Source organism: Trichomonas vaginalis, chromosome III (genome assembly GCF_026262505.1).
Source record: "Trichomonas vaginalis G3 chromosome III, whole genome shotgun sequence".
NCBI classification, from domain to species: Eukaryota; Parabasalia; order Trichomonadida; family Trichomonadidae; genus Trichomonas; species Trichomonas vaginalis.
The window spans coordinates 26,833,268-26,853,957 of record NC_067205.1 but is presented as its reverse complement, the minus strand read 5'-3'; the positions used below and the strand labels follow the sequence as shown (position 1 = coordinate 26,853,957).

General features: G+C 31.5%; 3 protein-coding genes across 3 annotated transcripts, besides 3 other annotated features; 2 read left to right on the top strand and 1 right to left on the bottom strand.

Moving 5' to 3' along the window:
* Nucleotides 1-3,560: part of a mobile genetic element that runs on past the window's edge.
* Nucleotides 3,561-4,447: 887 nt separating this feature from the next.
* Nucleotides 4,448-4,476: a mobile genetic element.
* Nucleotides 4,477-4,824: 348 nt separating this feature from the next.
* Nucleotides 4,825-5,663: a mobile genetic element.
* A 14-nt stretch (nt 5,664-5,677) lies between these two features.
* On the bottom strand, nt 5,678-7,889 carry TVAGG3_0770950 (the record flags this gene model as incomplete). The annotated part of the gene is made up of 1 exon (XM_001584058.1): nt 6,232-7,440. The coding sequence occupies one exon, from the start codon at nt 7,438-7,440 to the stop codon at nt 6,232-6,234; it is 1,209 nt and encodes a 402-aa protein (XP_001584108.1).
* Nucleotides 7,890-9,011: 1,122 nt separating this feature from the next.
* On the top strand, nt 9,012-10,098 carry TVAGG3_0770940 (transcription-initiator DNA-binding domain ibd family; the record flags this gene model as incomplete). Its single annotated transcript, XM_001584059.2, has 1 exon — nt 9,154-9,840. The coding sequence occupies one exon, from the start codon at nt 9,154-9,156 to the stop codon at nt 9,838-9,840; it is 687 nt and encodes a 228-aa protein (XP_001584109.1).
* Nucleotides 10,099-10,511: 413 nt separating this feature from the next.
* On the top strand, nt 10,512-18,716 carry TVAGG3_0770930 (beige/BEACH-related family; the record flags this gene model as incomplete). The annotated part of the gene is made up of 1 exon (XM_001584060.1): nt 10,512-18,716. One exon carries the CDS (start codon nt 10,512-10,514, stop codon nt 18,714-18,716), a length of 8,205 nt encoding a protein of 2,734 aa, XP_001584110.1.
* Nucleotides 18,717-20,690: the final 1,974 nt, after the last annotated feature.

Below are 20,690 nucleotides of genomic sequence, written 5' to 3'. Positions count from 1 at the left end.
AGAAGAGATTGAAATAATTGTTGAATTCACTGAGACAGGTGCTGTGTATAAAGATGTAGAACTACTGAACAAAAGAGCAAAGGGAAGAAGCAGGAACATGAACAAAGGGTGGAAGCCTATAAAAATTTATGTCAATGATGGCTCAGGAGGTTCAAACATAAAGTATGCAGAAAGTTATAGAGTTTATGCTCTCAAGGGAGAGAAGCCTTCATTTAAGAACAGCTATTCTAACACATATCCTCAAAAGTTAACAGATGGAGAAAGTGGATGATATGAATGACAGCAAAAATATTAACAGAAATGGCGACAGAGATGCATGGAATTTGTTTACCATCAGTCAATTGAAGGTTAACTTTAAAACAATGTTGGTCGTTCCCATGGAATATTTTTGACTTTAATGGTATTAGTCATGATATGAATCTCAAGGTATGAACGAGGAAGAGATGAGAGACTTATATGCTTCCCAAATTTCTTCAAAAGGTAATGTTATACCTGACTGTTTCCAATGAGTTCAATATCAAAAACGTGAGAAACCTTGAAAGATAACGAAGTCAGTTATGAGACGTTTTATGTTTAAAGCAAGGAAACGCCATGTTTGCATAAGTATTGCTACAGTTAAATGGTAATGTCTGACTTTAGTAATGATGTTCACTAATGGTGAGTCTGGTTTTGACACTAAACCTTTTCCGGCGAAGTCGTCACAAACTAACAAAGTATTTGAAGGATACTTTTTGAAGGGGTATTTTGAAAGTTTTGACAGAATGTAGTTTGTAAGTCGTTTCATATCGTAAACTCCTGAGTACTGACGTAAGTGGTGTTTGTCAATAATTCTTTCCATCTCCTCAGAAGTCTTTTGCATTCCTGACTGTATAAATTCAACGATGGCATAATATTTCCTCTTACGTCGAATGTAACGTTGAAGAAATTCAATGAGTTCACTGTCTGGAACTTTAACGACAGAGGCTTGAACTTTTGACATAAATGTTTTCGCTGGTTGAGTCCATAGAGTCTGAAGTTGCTGATATAATGATTTGGTCATAATATGAGTCGTTTCCTAAACGCTCTGTTATGAGTATATGACGAATTAAATTAAATGTCTTACCTGAACCCATCTTTCCACAATAGAAAATAAACGCCATTTGAAACAGAATTCATAATCTTTGCTGAAAGGAAGAATAAGAGAAGAGTTAATTGTCTGTAGTTTCATTCATGTCTTCATCTACGTCATGTATTAAATGCTTCATTTTATCTCCATTAAAAATGCAAGTCAGAAATATTCAGAACCATAGCACCGAGTCTAACTGACAAGAGTATAAAGAATATACTATGAACACGTTATGATGAAACCTACCAAAATTCAAGAAAGTCAGTATACTTATGAATATCCAAGACACTGGGTAGAGTATGTAGGAGGTGAGAAAGCTATTGAAATCAGACAGGTTCGAAGTATTCCAGCAGGAAGAACAATATTATTGAAGAACTTTAATGTTTTGAGATATATATGATGAAACAAAGAAGCAAGATAGTTTCCCTGTTGCTGTGTATGTGAACTTAGATACAGGAGATGACATGAAAGTTTTTAACACAAAGCTTCAAATGGTAGTGAGAGAACAACTGACTGTGGAAGGACATCCATTACCTTCAGAAGTTAGCATAGCATATAATTTTGAAACAAAACTCAATAGATTTTAAAGTCATCTCTGCAAAGAAGTCAGGTTTTACATTTAATGAAGCAGATGTATATTCGAATGAAAAACTTCAAAGCTATTGCATGGTTAGATAATGACGATTGCTTTAAGAAAATCTTTAAATTCAGTGACTCAAAGATGTCAATAGATGACCTTCGTGGAATGTTACCATCGACGTTTACAGTTGAAGGTTCAGCAGGATTGCTTACAAGATTGTCAATTGGTGGTATTTGGTCTCGTGAGAACATTGTTATAAAATCCAGTATAAGTGAATTTGCTGAAGAATCTATATTATGTTTTCAAACTACATGTATTCGCCACCGAAGCATTATAGTATAACAAAACTTTGTCAGTAAGTTTAACATAAGACTTGTCGAACCTTCTTCAATGAAAGATGTTGTGCTACCTAAAGATGGAAAGGATGGACTCATTATTGAATGATTTTAATTGCATATTAAATGAGCTTGTCTTGAAGGTCATTCATGATGAAATAACTGTTGTAGAAGATGTTAGCAATTGTTCAGACATTTTGAAGCGTATAGATGATATAAGAAATAAGTTAGATAGACCGCAAAGCGGTGAGGGCGAAGCCCGTGAGAACGCTTATGTTTCATTGACTTTCTCCAGTAACGAGAACTTTTATGAGATTAATATTGAAGAGAGATGATTTTAATATGGTGTAAATGGTAGCTTTGGCAGCTTTAGGCGCAATGGGAACAAAAGCATTAGCATTTGGAGCAAAAGCACTTGGAGCTTATGACGCAGTAAATAAAATGGTGGAGGAAGGGTTTCAAAGACATTAGATGCAAATAAAGGGAAGATTGGAGGCTGGGTTGCAAAGAAGTTAAGATTAAATAAAATAGGGCTCATAAATAAAGCATCAATTTGGTTGCGACTGGTCAGAAAATGCTTTAGGAAAGGACGACGAGTTTGCAAAACACGCAAAAGACTTTAATGACCAGATGAAAGGTGAAACAATGCATTTAAATAGAGTCGATGGAACTCTTCCTCCATCAGTAGTTCTTCCGTATGGTCCCTATGGAATGTATGGAAACCCTTATGAAAGACCATTTAACCCATTGACTGGTGGAAGTAACTGGTATCATTACGGCCGAAGAAGAAAGACAGTCAAGTTGGAGACAGACGTGAAGAAAGCAACTAAAAAGAAACCAAGGAAGAGAGTTATAAAGCAATGAATTCAACAGGGTGAAAAAACAGGTGAAAAAAGAGGTGAGATCTCACCGCTTCACCTAAATTTATTTTTGCGCTATGTTTTCATACGTGTGAGGGTGGTGATATCATTTATTTTTTATTTTATTTTTATGTAAATGACGAAAACTATTGAGATAACAAACTACAACGGTCATGAGTTCAAGAATTTGTTCTTCGTTCCTCGTGAAAATACATTCTATCAGATACGAGGGAGAAAGGGTAAAGTTAGTTTGAGCGTTTATGACAACAAACATAATGGGAGATATATAAAAGCAATAGATACAAACGGTAAACGTGTTTCATTAGCTTTGTCAAAACTTACTAACATTTATTTTGACAGTGATTTTGACTCTGACGATTGGAGTGACAGCAGCGATACTGAAGAATATGAACTATTGTGTGAAGCACAGCAATGGGAAGAGTTGCAATACTTTTGTAAGTGAGAACGTTTATTTTTACAGTAGTGAAGTCGTTTGTGAAAACGTTTATTTTTTCATTAGTGAGGTGAAGTGGGTGGTGGTTTTGTAAATATTTAAGGTTAAGTTAGTGTTGTCGTTTGTGTTGTAAAATATACGTTAACGGTTTCGTAAAGTGTCAAATTCACATATCAGGGGTAAGGTGACGCGCAGTGCCACCGTACACATGATATGTATACTAACTGCAGATACTTCAAAGAAAGTCATTTAACCAAGACGCAATTAGAGCATGCCGGGCCAGAAACAGCAGTAAGATATTGGGCGCTTTTACCCAATCTTATCTGGCACGCAGATGTTCATTATTTTAGGGGTGTTCGTGGCCAGTATATTTATGGCATAATCGACGATTTTAGCCGCAAAGTCCTAGCGTGTATACAAATACAAGATATGCTGGCAGCTACGACAGCGAACGTTGCGGCTTCCGCCTTCATTGAATTTGGCGCCCCTTATTGTTTCTGGACCGACAACGGTTCAGAAAATAGGGGCGCCTTTCAAGATCTACTTGATCTTTGGGGCGTCCAATGGCGGCATACAGACTCTCATTCTCCCTACCAAAATGGGAAGATTGAGAGATTCTGGCCGACATTGGAGCGCTGCCAAAGCATTCAGGCTATTCCTGCCTTTATTTGGGAGTACAATAATAACACATCGCATGAAGATCTCCCAATTAATCCATTAACTGGAACAAATTACACGCCAAATCAAATGTATCAGCTGAAACCGAAATACACAAATGCAGATACAGAAAGGTTGTGGCAAATATGGGATACAGATACAGGCATGACCGCTGTTGACACATTCACAGCGTAATAATAAACATAATTTTTTAATTTCATTTTTAACAAGTTTTTTTAAATGTATGTAATGAATAATTCATTAGAATATGATAATGCACATTGTAACAGAATAGAACAATCACCAAATTTTTTTTGAAATTAAAAAATAAAAGTAAAAAGTATAAAGTAATCTAACCAAAAAAGATATTTAAAAGAATTTTGGAAAAAACAGAATAAGGATAATGATATTATTTTAGATACACAATCGATGTACTGAAGAATAATCCGGTAAAATGATGATATAAAATTAGATTATTTTACAAGTAGCTAAAAGAATAAAACTATAATATAAAATAAATGAAGTTTAATGAAACAATAAAGGTTAAATAAATAAAAAAGACTTTTATTTTATATCAGTATTGAGAAGAAGTAACAGCTGACACTTGGTAGACAACTTCTTTATGTCTAGAAAATTCTATCTTGCCTTTTATTTTTTTCTCGCTGTGAAACGTATTCGGTCATTTTTTTAAAAATTAATTTTTTGTTAGAGATAAGAGCTAAAACTCGGTAAACAACTTCTTTATGTCTAGAAAATTCTATCTTGCCTTTTATTTTTTTCTCGCTGTGAAACGTATTCGGTCATTTTTTTAAAAATTAATTTTTTGTTAGAGATAAGAGCTAAAACTCGGTAAACAACTTCTTTATGTCTAGAAAATTCTATCTTGCCTTTTATTTTTTTCTCGCTGTGAAACGTATTCGGTCATTTTTTTAAAAATTAATTTTTTGTTAGAGATAAGAGCTAAAACTCGGTAAACAACTTCTTTATGTCTAGAAAATTCTATCTTGCCTTTTATTTTTTTCTCGCTGTGAAACGTATTCGGTCATTTTTTTAAAAATTAATTTTTTGTTAGAGATAAGAGCTAAAACTTTGCAGACAACTCCCCCATGTCTAGCAAATTTAACATTCGTCTCCCATTTTTATATATTTGGTTTAGAATGTTCGAAAATGCGTAATATGGTCATTAATATTAATTGAAAAAGAACCTTGAATTAATTCAATCTGATCTCACAAAATATTTTAAATTACAAACTTTGTAGTTTGAATAGAAAATTAGTATTAAACTCAAATAACTAGTTTATTTTTGAATAAAAATTATTTGAATTTATTCAATTTTGTGAATTTTCCTTCAAAAATCAAGTTTAAATATCTTATTTGCCATATAATTATAAATACAATGAAACATATTCGAAATTGAAAAGAATGACTTTTTCTGTTCTTTCAATCATTCAATTTGAATTTTGCAATATTGGATTTCTCATTAAATAGATATTAAAAACAACAAGCAATTTAACTTACATTCAAATTTATTTGTGTTATATTCAATCTTCTCAAAACTTATAATTTTCGGCTATAGCATGATTATATGCTATATAATATAATAAACCTATAATAGTATCATTCTTTCAATTATTTGAAGAGAAAACCGAAAAAATCTATTTTCGGTCTATAACAATATTTTTTTATGGCGAATATATTTTTTATCTTCTATTACTCTCTTCTTCCTCTCCTTATTCATTCGATTATCCTAGTAAGCATTGGAAATTAATCTTCTTTTCCGATCATAATTTCGTTTTCCTACTTTATCAATCGGAACGCTCTTATTTCACTCCTTTCCTAGTCGGCTCACACATTCTTGAGCGATAATTAACCTATTCAACTTTTTTCTTCCGTTTATTTCATCTCAAGCCTTTATTGATTGTATTCAATCTCTGTTTAAGATTAGCACCCAACCATTAGAATTTGCAAGAGAGCAGCCTTAATTTCCTATTATTTCAATGCTATTGTTAATTTTACATATTCTTTTTCTACCACAGTTGGATGATCTCAACAAAATTCTGATCTCATAAGGTGAGACATGATAAATCTCAAAAATTGAAGCATTACTCAACAATATTTTTCGAATCATCAAATAAAATGACATCTATTCATTATATAATAAACAAATAAAAAATTCTTCTTTATAGAAATACTTTTGTAGCCATAAAACAAAAATTTGAAAATAAAAATTTCCAAAAAAATTAATTTCTTAATGAATGACTGGTGCTCTTATTGTGACTTTGACTTAGATATTCAGCCAAATCCGTAAATCTGTTTTCATTGGCAATCATAATTGCATCGCGTCCGTAAATGTTCTTTTCATCTATTAAAGCTCCTTTTTCAAGTAAAACTGTGCAGCAATTCTTGTTGTTGTTAGATGCTGCATATTGTAATGCTGTCCAACCGCGAACTGTCATTGAGGCTACGTCGATATAATTTAATAAGTATTTTACGCATTCAACATCACCAGCCTGAGCTGCGTAATGCAGTGCGTTCATTCCAAATTTGTCTTGCGCCGTAATATCAGCACCCAACTGCTTAAGCATCTTGAGGACAGCTATTCCGCCATCAGATGCAGCCAAATGGATTGGCAAAATACCATTAACATCAGAAATAGAATAATCTCCTTCTTTGTTGTAGAGGAATTTAATTCCATCAACGAAACCTCTAACAGCGGCATAATGCATCGGTGTACGTTGAATTTCTGTAAAGGAATTGACGTTCATTCCAAACTCGTATATGTATTTGATCATCTTCTTTGAACGGGATTGGGCAGCAAAGTGAAGAGCGTTTTGTCCGTTTTTAGCTACTTTTGTGTGATTTGCGCCATGTTCTTTTAAGAATTTAGCAATATCAACATGTCCATATCTAACAGCGTATAAGAATGGTGTAATTCCGAGAGTATTTTTAGAATCAATATCACATTGATGTGAAACTAATTCTTGGAGAACTTTAAAGCATCCATTAAGAGATGCGAAATGGATAGGAAGGTTGCCAAGTAATTCCTTTTTGTTGACGTTTGCTCCGTGTTCAATTAAATATTGGGCGACTTTTACACGGCCGAACGTTGCAGCATAATGTAATGGTGTCCATCCGGCTTTGTCTTCATTGAATGTTTGATTAAGTGTTTCGCAAAGGAATGTCACTAATTCGAGTTGTCCTGCGGCAACGGCAAAATGAATGGGATCACGCTTTAAAGCATCACAATTTAATGATGATTCTGTTTTTTCAATCAAGTGAATAACACAATTCTTTGCTCCAAAGTAAGATGCCCATCCTAATAAATTTGATCTGTCAACTAAAAGATCAGGGACTTCAGAAGTTATTGGAAAGTCTATCTCTCCACTTGGAACTGCAGCTTCCATTTTTTCGACGCTATCTGCTTTGAGAGCTTCGATAAGAGCGTTCATTTTATTTTTTTATTTATTTTTTTTTCTCTCACTCGATTTTTGTGGTGATTTTTTTCATAAAATTTTTTATTGCTTTTTTTATTGTGTTCTTGTATTAGTTGCACCTTACTGAGTAACCTATGATCTAATTGGAATTCCATTAATGGATACCATTAACTAAATATTTGATAGAATTTGATTGATTTTCTAAACAAAATCCAATAAGGATAAACATAAAATACTGTTCTGAAGTAAAACTCATCTAAGCACTGGGATGAATCAATAAAGGGATTGATAAAATCTTGAATTATAATATGAAAAAAGTAGAGATCATATGAATAAAAAAGATTCAAGTTAATTAGTTGGTGAAAATGTTCCACTCAGTGAAGCCAGTTCATGACACAATTTTGGAAAAATAGAATTGATTTATTTAATTTCAATGCTAAAGAATGCCATAAATTAGGTTGGAAAAAAAATACATAAAAACAATTAGATTCTGAATAAATTAATTGTCAAATTGGTTTTGTTTTATTACATGAGAAATAATTTTTGATGCACATTGATGTACATTTATTTATTCCCAAAATTAACCCAAAACTAAATTTTCCCAAAAAAGAAATAATTTCCCTGATAGTTGACAAGAGATACTAGTGATATTCAACAATTCAAGAAAAAAAGAGAATAATTGTTTAAAAGACCGTAACAGTAGAAAAGGAAATGCCTAAATTTAGTATTCAAAAAATTCAATAACTTTCTTTTGAGATATTTACAAAAGTTTAGAAAAGTCAATTAAAACCTGTTAAATTCATGAAAATATAAGTCAAATAGCAATTCTAATTGTTAAATAAGAAATATACCACATTGAAAAAGTCAAAGGAATTGCATTAAACCGATATCGATCTTCAAAAAAGCCGCATATTCAAATCTTCGATAAAGCATCTTTGTCTTCGTTAATGATGTCATGCTGATATTCTATAATATATTGTTGACTATATTCGGTTTGTTCTCATATTCAAAAAATCCGGCTGAATTATTACAGAGATTTTGCTTGACATTATACCGCCATCAGTATAATATGAGTTTTGAGTGATAAGAACACTTTTCATTATTTAACTTTTTGTATTGTAGTTTCAACATTACACCAAGATAATACATTAAATCCTACATGCAGGAAATATATATTTGAATTCAAACAAATCAATTTTAAAACCAAAAAATGACATTAATAAATCTAAAAGATTCATATATAGATTCCACTCAAATCTTAAATTTGAAAAATTATTCTTAAATTCTATTCTCAAAATGCCACAAATATTCCTTTCAATAATTCTATTCAATTTCAAAATTGTGTTCTATCGTAATCCTCAAATTCTCGATAGATTTTTACTTTACAATAAACATTTGATATTAATCACCTTATTTATGCAAAAATCAAATCAAAATTTCCACAAACAGACTCATATTTAATTGAAATAAACAATTTCGATCAAATGTTTTGTCATGCTACTTTGGAGATTAATTATTGTATAATAATTTTCAATACTTCAAAAATTGATTGAATTGCGCGGTTTTTTCTACAATTTTTCAGATATTCTAAGTGCACCAATGCAAGTCTATCCAATGAGTAAGCAATATACTGTTGAGAAAGCCCAACAAGCCCTCCCCATGATGATGTATCACAGCTCAACACCTCCACCTTATCAGTACTCCAATTAGTACTTCAGTGGAAATTCAATGCTTCAACCGGGGTTTGCTCCAGTCCTTCAGTCAACAATGATTGCACCCCAATTCCAACAAGCCATCAACCAAAGCGCTTATCCAATTTTCCTTCAAGATAATTCTTTTATCCAATTGATGAGCACAAAGCAATTTTCTGAGAGCATGCCGATGTTCAATTTGCAAATCCCAGTTGCAAACAGGTCATTTGACCAAGTCTGTGCAGATTCTTCACTTACATTTTGTCCATCTCAGTTGGGGTTAATTCCATCATCGATATGGTCATCAGACATCATCTCATTTGGATCGCTTGTACAAAACTTTTTCCGCCGCAGAAACTCATCCGCTTCAAAGTTCCCATATAAATTATTCAATGCACTTAGAATTACTGAAGTTCAACCTGAGTATTTCCCACATATTGGCGTCAAGTGGGTTGACGACAATATTATTTGGGTTAACAGAGAAGCCTTCGCGAGTTTGATCGGCGTTAAAACAATTGAAGGCGGTCTTTTCCATCAACAGGGCAATTTCCCATCTCATAGATTCATAGAACTCTCCTACGAGGAATCCGAAGCAGTAGCTGCTCTTCACAAGCTTGGTCATGTTGATTTGTCGCATATGAGAATGGTTCGCCATTCTGGCGGCGTGTTTAAGCGCGGATGCACAGAATCTGATCTTGAGAAATGCAAGTGGAAGGATGCATAATAATTTATTTTATTTTGTAACTTTTTTGTTAATTAAATTCGTTCACCGAAAATCTGTTAATACATTTTATGGCAATATATAATAACCAATTAGTTTTGTATGCAACAACAGTGAAATCAAAACTGAATCAAATGCATGATTTTGATCATTGTCACAATTAAAAAACCAATGAGAAATAACTATTCTGACTTTGTGTGTTGCATTATTGATTCGTTTTAATATGATCGGACATAAGATTCAACCAAAAGATATATTTTGATCATTAAAAATGCAATAAAATATGAGTACTCTCACTAGAATACTATACTTGGTGATTTATGCATCTTAATTTTGACTATCGTTTTTATCAAATCTAATTATTTCGATTTTTTCAAACGAAAATCTTATGAGAATAATATACTCGTGTAGTAAAACTTAATGAAAGAGCATATAGTGACAATCTTTTTTATTCAATAATTTGGGAAATATCTGCATATAGGTGGCCCCATTAAGTAGCACTCTAGCTTATCAAGTTGTCACATAAGTATCGATAGATTCGTGGATGGCGGTGGAGAAAAATCTTTATTTTTTTTTTGCCGCATTGTAAAACTTTTCAAAAAAACGCGGTTCACAAATTTCTTAAAATTTGTTTCATTCTTCATATCTCATATAAATAACCTTTATCACACAAAATGGCAAAATTGACAAAATATAAACATTTGAAAGTCCTTCACTTTGATAAAACGAAATTATCTAATAAATCCACTCCTGTTGAAATAACTTTATTTGTAATCGATCAGTTCGATACAGATCTCGATATCAGCAACGTTAAAAATGTTAAGCTGCTTCAGATCCTTAAACATAATAGTTTTTTATATTCCAATCGGCGAGACATCCAAGACAAGACAAAACAATTAACGAAAGATCTCACATACAAGGAAATAATGCCTGTTTTACGAATTACTAATGTATTTTCCTCAGAAGATTGTGAATTTCTTTCATTAATCATTCCTACTAATCGTGATGAAAAAGGATTAATGATCAATTTTATTTTATATCAATTCATTTGCTGGGAGGCAGCAAGAGAAGCCACTAATGATTGTTCTGGAGGAGATATATTACTACATTCAATAAATTACACGATTAAAATAATAAGAACCCAAGGAATAGAAAGATTATTCATTATAATTCTCGAAAAATACATTAAATCTTCTAATTTCACTCCAAATATTTCATTAGTCGATGAAATTTTCAGTTTTTACAAGGAATCAACAATCTTCGCTAACGAGTACTCTTCCCTTTTTACTAGTATTGTAAGTAAATTCTATTCTCAGACATTTCCCGACAGAGTTTTGTTCCGCCAAAAATTTTTAGCGTTAATATCAGAGAAAAAAGATACAATCGGCAAACCAACAATAGATTTCATTATTTCATGCTTCATGCCCGATTTTATTTTAATGAATTCCGATTCTTACGACATATTTTCAGGAATTTGCGATTTACTTGACCCATCCAAGGTTATGGACGTTATTCAGCAACTAAGCGATATACTTGTTTACAGCATACGTGGTTCTAATGTTACAATTAAGAAAAACTCGAATTATAAAAATTATGATTTTCGTTTAATCAAAATGGAGTTCAATTTCAAACAAATCAACGCTCTTGATGAGAAATTTACCGTAAATAATACTGATTTTAATACAGAAATCAACTATGCATCTCCAATTTTTAATTCTTCATTAGATTCAAAGATAAACATATTTATTAAGATGATTATTCGATCAAAAATACATATATCAGAATGTATATCATACTTACGCTCAATAATTGGCATTTCTACAACAGAATCAACTGATCATATGGTAGAAACTCTTTATCTTGAGATTTGTTACAAAATACTACAATACAATGCAACGTTTAGTTCATTATATACAACATTTGTTAAGTCTTTCATTCTAAAAGAAGAATTTTTCGTAGATGAAAATCGAAATTTCAGAAACATGGTTTACAAACTAATTTTCCAAGATGATAATGCATTAGTTCTATTAACCAAACAAGCAGCACATTCTCCATTGATGTTTAAAGAGGTTATGTCATTATTTGCCGCAAATTTTTGTAATTCACAAGAAACTTTGACAAAAAAACAATCGTTGTTGCACAGGGACATAGTTACAGGATTTTCCAACTTGTTGTATCTAGTTATACAAAGAGAACAAGGTATAATTGAAATAACTAAAAGTTGTTTGACAAGTTTGCACTTTTTACTCAAAAATCAAAAAGTAACAGAATTTCTATTCAACGATAGCTCATTCAATTACATGATGATCAGTTTTTCTATACAGGAGAACTTGAGAGAGTTTGTTTTCAACGAGATTTGTTCGAATCTGTCAGATTTACATCAAAATTTACTTTTGTCAATTTTTAATTTACTTGACATTGTAAAGATACAAATGAATGAAACAGTTTGCCAGCAGTACATGATAGACTTCCTGGAATTCCTCGCGAGAATAATTGCGTTGAATGATGACTACAAAAAGAAATTTACAACGTTTTGTCCAACACTTTTGGATTTCGTCAAAATTCCTTACAAAAATGATTTGTTCAAAGTTTTCTTTGTCAAATTATTGAATTTTATGTCACTTTTTCCGAACTTATTAACGATAAATATGTTCGAATTACAAATTTTGTCACTTTCCGTTCAAAATTTGTTTGGAAAGGTTTTTGACAGAAATCTGACAATGTCACTTTTTAATTTTTTGACAGCCAATAGTAATGAAATATACCAACCTAGTGTTGCAACAATAATAATGCGGAATTACACAGATATCGAGAGCACGATTTTAATTGGAAAAGAAATTTTAAGGTTAGTAAAATTTTCTGAACAAAATTGTTTGCAGTTACATAATGCAGAATTTGACATTTTTATATTGGAAGTATTGACTAGTATATGGGAAGATGATAAGATAGATGACAACTACTTCAATTTATTGATGGATATCTTCATAAATATTGCAATTAAAGTCAGTTCACCTGTTATCGTCCAAAAATTTATAAGTTTTTTGTGTCCTAATGATAATTTAGTTGTTTCCAAACATTTCTATGAAGCAGTACTGACATTAAAGAAATTCTTCAAGTACCAAAAGAATTTCCCGCCTGTTTCAAAACAGAAATTACCAAAAAAACTGAAATTAAATAGAAATTTGACGTTTATTTTTAAGTCAAATTTCCAAAAAGTGAAAAATGATTTGGTCATTTGTGAAGTGATTGACAAAATGAAAACAGCTATTTCTCTTTATATAAATAACAGCGCTTTGTTTGTCAAAACAATAACAGATGAAAAAACTTCTAATCAACAAATCACTTCACAAAATATTTCTGATTTTTCTGTCACTTTTTCAATTGAAATTGGCCGATTAATTTTAGTGTTTTTATTTAATGGATTGCATACAACATTAAGGACGAGTATTATACCGAATGAAGAAACGAAATTGTTGTTTTATCATAATAATCTTATTAATTGTAATTGTAATTTTATAAGATATTTTTTGTTGTTGTGTGATGACGATGATTTGATTGACAGAACTTTGAAAAATGATAATGATGTATTCATGGAAATACATGAATCCAAAGATTTAGTTGTGTTTAGTAATCAAATCATTAAATCACAACAGTTTTTACTTGAAAACTTTCCAAATTTGTTGATTTCAAAGGTGAAATTGGACATTTTAATTCCTTTGTTTTTGTTCCCTGACATGAAAATCAATGATAAAAGAATAGAAGAGGACAAATCATCTGATGAATCTAATGAAGAAATAATTCCACAAACAAATACAATTGACAGCCAAATTGTTCCAAATAATGACCAGATTTTGGATGATTTCCAAGTCTCTGAAGAAGAAAAATCAAATGACATAACTGTTGATTTGGCTGACAGATCTATTCTAAATGATGACAAATCAAACGATGTTTCTAATGACTCACAAATAATTGAAGAAATATCAAATGAAGACGAAATAGACAATTCTACTAAAAACAAAGACAGTTTACTCATTCATCCTTCTAATTCTAGCCAAATTAATAATGAAAATCAAGTTAATAATGTAAAAATTAATGAAAACAAGGAAGAAAAAGGTAAAATTCAAGCAGAAAAACAAAAATTCGAGAAAATTCAAGATGAAAATGAAAAAGTTGATGAAAAGAAAGAAGAAAATGAAGTCAAATCTAATGATAACAAAGATTTAGATCAAGAAAATAAAATTAAAAATCAAAAATCTCAACAAGAAAACCAAGTTAAAAATGAAGAAAAAGTTGAAAAACAACCAAATGAATCTCAAACCAAAGAAAATGAAGGAAAACAACTAAATAAAGATGAAACAAAAGATCAAACTAATAAAAATGAAGAAAATCCAGTACAAGAAAAAGAAATTAATAAAGAAAATGTTTCTCCTGTAAAAAGTGACGAAAACCATGATAAAATTAGAAATAAGGAAGAAAGTTTCGATGAAAGCGGAGTTTATACAGAAGAAGTGAGTGAGACAAGGAGTTCCCATTTCGGAGACATTGACACACAGCCGAAGAGGATGAGGAGAAGGAGATTCCACAGAGAAGAAAAACCAGTAAAGAAAGAAATAGGAAATGTCTACCAAATCGCAATTTCTCTGCTAGAAAAAGCAATTGAAACAGGATATTATGCAGAGCCAAATTTCGCTGAATCAGGAAGTTTCGCAATGATCAACAACATTTTAACAAAACACAAACAGTTCCTCAATTTCGACGTCTACTTAATGTTCTATCATTTCTTTGAGAAACTACAAACAACAGAGCTCCAATCGCAAATGATAACAAACATCATTTTGAACATAGAATTATGGTGTTCTTCTGAATCAAGTTTCAAAATTTTTGATCATTGGTTGAATATTTTTGTTGTAAGAAACATGAGTTTAGTAACAACAATTATATCTTTCCTTTCTTTCTTTAGTTCTATTTGTATTGTTTACTACAAAACTGAAGTAGAATCTTCAATTCTTCCTTACCAAGAAACGAAAAATTCTTCAAAGAAAATTTTATATCAAATTTTGGTTGAAATGTCACCTTTTTCATTTACTTTTGATGATTTACAACATATCACTGATTATGTGTTGACATGCAAGAACGAGAGTTTATGTTTGGATATCATTGACATGATCAAGAAGATTTCTTTGTTGAAAAACTCTCCTTTCCAAAAATTCTGCAAAAATTCTAATTTTTTGGCAGTTTTTTACAAATACATGTCAACAAACAACGGGAAAATCATTGCAGGAATATGTGATATCCTTATCTACTTGTTATCAAAATATTCTAACTCTATAACAATAACTATTACAATGTTTTCGTTTTTGTCACATTTGGACGATAGAGTTTTTGACATGAATTTATATGATTGTTTTTCAAACTATTTATTTACTAATAACGGATGCTTCCTGCCTGTCTTATGCTTCCTTTCCCAAAAAATTGGTCACAAAGCATCAGTTAGAACAATTGAATTGTTAACCCAACAAAAAGTGACATTTGACTTCACTTATTGGCCAATTTTTCCATTGAGTATCATCAAATATCTTCAAATGACAGATATCAAACAGTTACTCTCTTATTTGATTGATGTTTACGATGATTGGATCTATTTATATACATTGGTTTCGATTGTTGGACATGTTTCTCTTCCTTCTGACTTTTTGGAGCCAATTTTCTTGAATTCCATGTACGAAAAATTATATAAGAAAGGAGATAACGTAGAAATACGTGAAATTAACTATTTTGCGTTCATTAGTTTGCACTTTTTATTCATGAGAAATCAATGTTATAATAATATGGCACTTTTGTGTAAAATTCAATCGGAAATTGGTCAGATAGTCACTGACATTGAATGTGTGACAAATTGTTTCCAAATAGAGTTCCCAACGAAAAGAGCAGAAAATACAAAAACCGTGTCAGATTATTTGACACTTTTTTCTGTTGATGAATCAATAATCAACAAAGTCAAGTTTGGAGTGAGATTTGATCAGAATGGAGATTGGATTGATGAAGATTTGGCCAAGAAAATCTGTAAGATTTTGTTGAAAAAACAAACTGATTTGGCATTGATTTTTATTTTGTTGACTTCCACTTTGATGATTGGCAAAGAAGTTGGATTTTTTACAGAAACAATACAGAATATCAAGCTGCAAGATAAAATTAATGAGATTGTTGAGAACTTGATTAACTTGTCACATATCAAAATGAAAGTTAAAAATTCAAATTATAATTTTAACATTTCAAAAAGTGACAAAAACTTTAATCATTCAATTCAGAAGAGTTTTGAAGCTTATGACATGATTGTTAAGATATTTACTAGTTTCCCATTCAAAGTCAAATCAGTTGGCGATGAAATTAGTGATATTTGGATGAAATCAGAACAATTTTTAGTTGACATTTTAGTTTCTTCAGTTAGCAAAGCTAAAAAAGTTGATTTCATCGAAAACTACAAGAATCAGTTAGCCAAAGAACTCGAAAACAACCACAAGATGTGGAGACACAAATGGGGATACATGACACTCGAGAAGAGTGCTTGGGAGAAAGCAGTTCCTCTTCACAGACATTTCATGAGAGATAAAACTTTGTGTTACGCAATGTGTCCATTTAAATTGAAGCCAAATTGGGAATTTAATGACCACAAAGAAGCAAGTGAAGCAAGATTGGATACATCAAAAATGGAGAACACAAAGAATTACTTCAGAAAGGATTCTTGGACAAAAATTTCTCCAAAGAAATTCAATGAAAATGAAGCGTCACTTTTTACAACAAAAATTTTTATTATCAAAATTACAAGAAATTTTTCTGCTTTGTTAAGTTTACATAAAAGTGACATGACGATAAAATACGATGATGAACAAAGGAGCATCAAAACAATTTATTATAATACTATTGTTGGCATTGAAAAACAGTGTCATTTGCATTTGCCAACAGCAATTGAAATTTTCTTAGAAAATGGACATCAAATCTTTATTAATTTTGAGTCTCCTGAAGTCAGAGCAACATCTTTGAAGTATTTGACGCAAAGACTCAAATCATTTGTTTATAGACCGTTTAGTGACCAATTAATAGAGAAAACAACGAAATGGGTTCAAGGACAAATTTCGAATTTCGAGTATTTAATTTACTTGAATTACTTGAGTGGCAGATCTTTCATTAATCCATGTCAGTATCCAATAATGCCATGGGTCATTGATGATTACGATTCCCAAGAATTGGATCTTTCTGATAAAAAGACATTTAGAGATTTATCGAAACCTGTTGGAGCATTGAACGAAGAAAGATTGGAATTTCTGAAGAATAACATATCAGAATTGTCCGGAGATTCATTTTTGTATGAGAACGGAATGGGATGTTCATTAACTTTGTTTGGAATGATGATAAGAATGGAACCATTTACAACAATGCACATTGTTCTTCAAAGTGGAAAATTTGATATTGCTGAAAGATTATTTGCTTCAATTAAAAACTTGCATCAAAGTTCATTACATGACCAAAATGATTACAAAGAATTAATCCCTGAATTCTTCTTTTTACCTGACATTTTCTTGAACAAAAACAATTTCAATCTTGGAACAATAAATCATGATAAAAATGATGACGTAATTCTTCCTCCATGGTCTCACAACAATCCCGTTGAATTCGTCTATAAAAACAGAAAAGCTCTTGAATCCGATTTCGTTTCGAAGAACTTAAACAACTGGATTGACTTGGTGTTCGGATACAAACAAAAAGGTGAAGAAAGCAGAAAATGTGATAATACTTTTTCGCCTTATTTGTATGATGACATCTGGACAAATGAAAATCTAAATGACCCTGTAAAGAAAAGTGAAATCGAAGCGTCAAAAATGTTTTTGGGCCAAATTCCTCATCAAATTTTCACTTCACCTCACCCTAGAAGAAATCCACAAACTGTTAAGACGAATCCAATTAAGTTTGACAGCGGATCGACCAATTTATTGTTTGTCAAAGTTTGCCAAGAAAAATCGAATGTTTTCAGTTTTTACACTATCTCGAAAAACCTCGAGTTTTCAAATAATGTCTGCGTTTTCGATGGCGACCAAGTTCAGACGGATTTGAGGAAATTTAAGAAAATTGATATGAACGATACAGATGTCACGTTTATTTATTTACAGAGCAACTTATATTTAGTAAATACGAAGAAAAGTTGTTTTGTCTTGGAAACTGACAATCTCCAGAATTATTTGACAGAATTTTCTTCTCCTCTTCAATGCCAATCCGTCGACTCCAACTATTTCACGACACTTAATTCGAACTCAATATTGAGTGTCTACAAAACAGATAAACTCGGAAGTTGTGTCTCGCAAACACCTTTCCACAGAGATATTGGCCGAGCAATTTGTCTGTCAAAAATTTTCAGAGTTGTCGTTGTTGGATCTCGAGATGGAGGTGTCGTTGTTCACAGTTTGGATACAGGAAACTCTGTATTTGTTATTGAACTTAGTTTGTGCTCGATTCTGTCTATTGTTGTCACTCCTTCTTGGGGTTTCATTGTTGTTTATTTGACAAGAACTGTTGACAACAAAATTGTTCATTGCTTGAATGTTCACACGATAAATGGACTGTTTGTAAAGGAAGAGATATTCCCAAGCAAGATAGAAATGATGACAGCATTCAAGAGCCCAGACGGATTTGATTATTTGGCTGTTTCATCAACTAATGGATTAGTTTTTATTTCGGATGTTTTCGAATTAAAATTCGAGAAAATATTTTACAAAATGATGTCGTCAGCTCTGTTCATGGAATACAGCCAGAAATCACAGGCTTTGATGCTGTTCAGTGAGACTGGAAGGTTTTTATTGCTACATGTCGACTTTAATAACATTTAATCATTATTTTTTTTTATTTGTTTATATATTTTTTTTGTTTGTAAAATATAATAAAAGTTTATTTTTTATTATTAAATACTTCTTATTTATCTGTTTCAATGGTATGTTTACTTCACATTCTTTACGTTTGATTTGTATCGATATAAGATTAATATTGACAGAAAATGGAGTCCTGTATATCCTACAAAATCTGACATTTGTAAAGTTTCAAATCTGACATTTGTAAAGTTTCAAATCCGACATTTTGTAAATAGTCAAAGTTGTCAGATTCATCCTTGGCGCCAAAATTTAAAAAAGTGCCATAATCTCATGGTGGACTACAGCTGGTGTCGCCGACGACTATCCACTTGCTGGGATGCTACGCAGCCTTTGATCTGGCCAATCTTAGTGCTGCTCCATCCACATCAGCAAGTGATTTCGGCGGGGGATCTCCAATCGGTCTTCCATGAGGGTTACGCAAGCCAGAAGCGCAATACCTGTGCAGTCTAGCTGCTAGGATATAGTAGCTAGGCTGTGTGGGTATTGCGCTTCTGTCGATATTAGTTATACGTTATTGCCCTCGTTGACTATAGTACTACTCCCTTAACCTCCGAGGGTTAGGGGAGTAAATTTGCTTGAAATGGGCAATGTTCATTACGAAATCTCTCATTCGATGAGAGACTTCGTAATGAACACTACCTTAAAGTACTCTTACTACTCTTTCCTAGTTCCCAAAAGGCCTAGGATTCTGTAATTAATCGAATAAGGCAGAGTTCTTCCGAAGTCTCTCATTTGATGAGAGGCCTCGGAAGAACTTTGTCCTAGTATAATGTAGTTGTGGTCTCTAACAATTTATGTGTCAGAGAATGTACTTTTACTCGAATAGAGCAGAGTTCTTCCGAAGTCTCTCATTTGATGAGAGGCCTCGGAAGAACTCTGACCTAGTGTAATGTAGTTGTGGTACTTGGCCCACAAAGAGCGAGAGAATATGTCTGTAATTCGTTTGTGCTGAAGTTATCTGGATTTTCCTCAAATGAGGAAGGAAATCCAAAAAAAACTTCAGCACAAGTTAATGCAGATGTGGTTCTCTGGCTCTTTGCTGGCCAGAGAACGAATAAAAATTTTTTGTTGTGAGTAGGCTCGATGAATACCTACTCACTACAAATATACGTTATTTTTTAGAAGTACTCCAACTCTCAAAATTTTATGGTTTTTGAATTTAAGCGACCAAAATTGTAATAAATAAAATATTCATTTAGTAATATTAGGAATAAACCTATGTTAAAAATCGTAAACCATTCAAAAAAAATTCTGACATCGCCAAAAATATTACTCAGTATACATTGCTTATAAACTTGAACATGAAATTTTTGAAAAATATTTCTGAAAGAAAATACGTTATTTGACACTTTCGAAAAAATTAAATTTCGAAAATTTTATTAAAATTTAAATATCTCAAAACTTTTGAATACTTTGTAATTTTTGGGATCGAGAGTTATTAAAATATTTTAGCTAAATCCTTTATTTTTATGCAAGTTATGTCTTTTAATTCAGTATATATTCTAATAAATTTTCTTGATTTATTCCTTTAAACTCATATTCATTTCAATTTCTCATCACATAAGTTATACATTCATTATAGTTAAAACTTTTCAAATCCTTCCAATGGAATTTTTATCAAATAATTTCGCTCAATTCCAAGTTTGAAATCATCGATATTGGAGAATAATACTTGTCCTAATCTTTATTGAGTTTTCCACTAAGCTATTCAAATCTTATGGCTAATATATCTTCAAAATTATTATTTATTATATGTCTTGGCATAAATAGACACCATTTCCTAATATAAAATCGTTTAAAATTCATTTCCACTCAAATCTAGTTAAATTTATTATAATATTATTATCAATATAATTCCTTACTCATAAATCACTCATTATCTCACACATATGATATAAGCTGAGCTAGTATAATCTAAATTTTTCATTATTACTC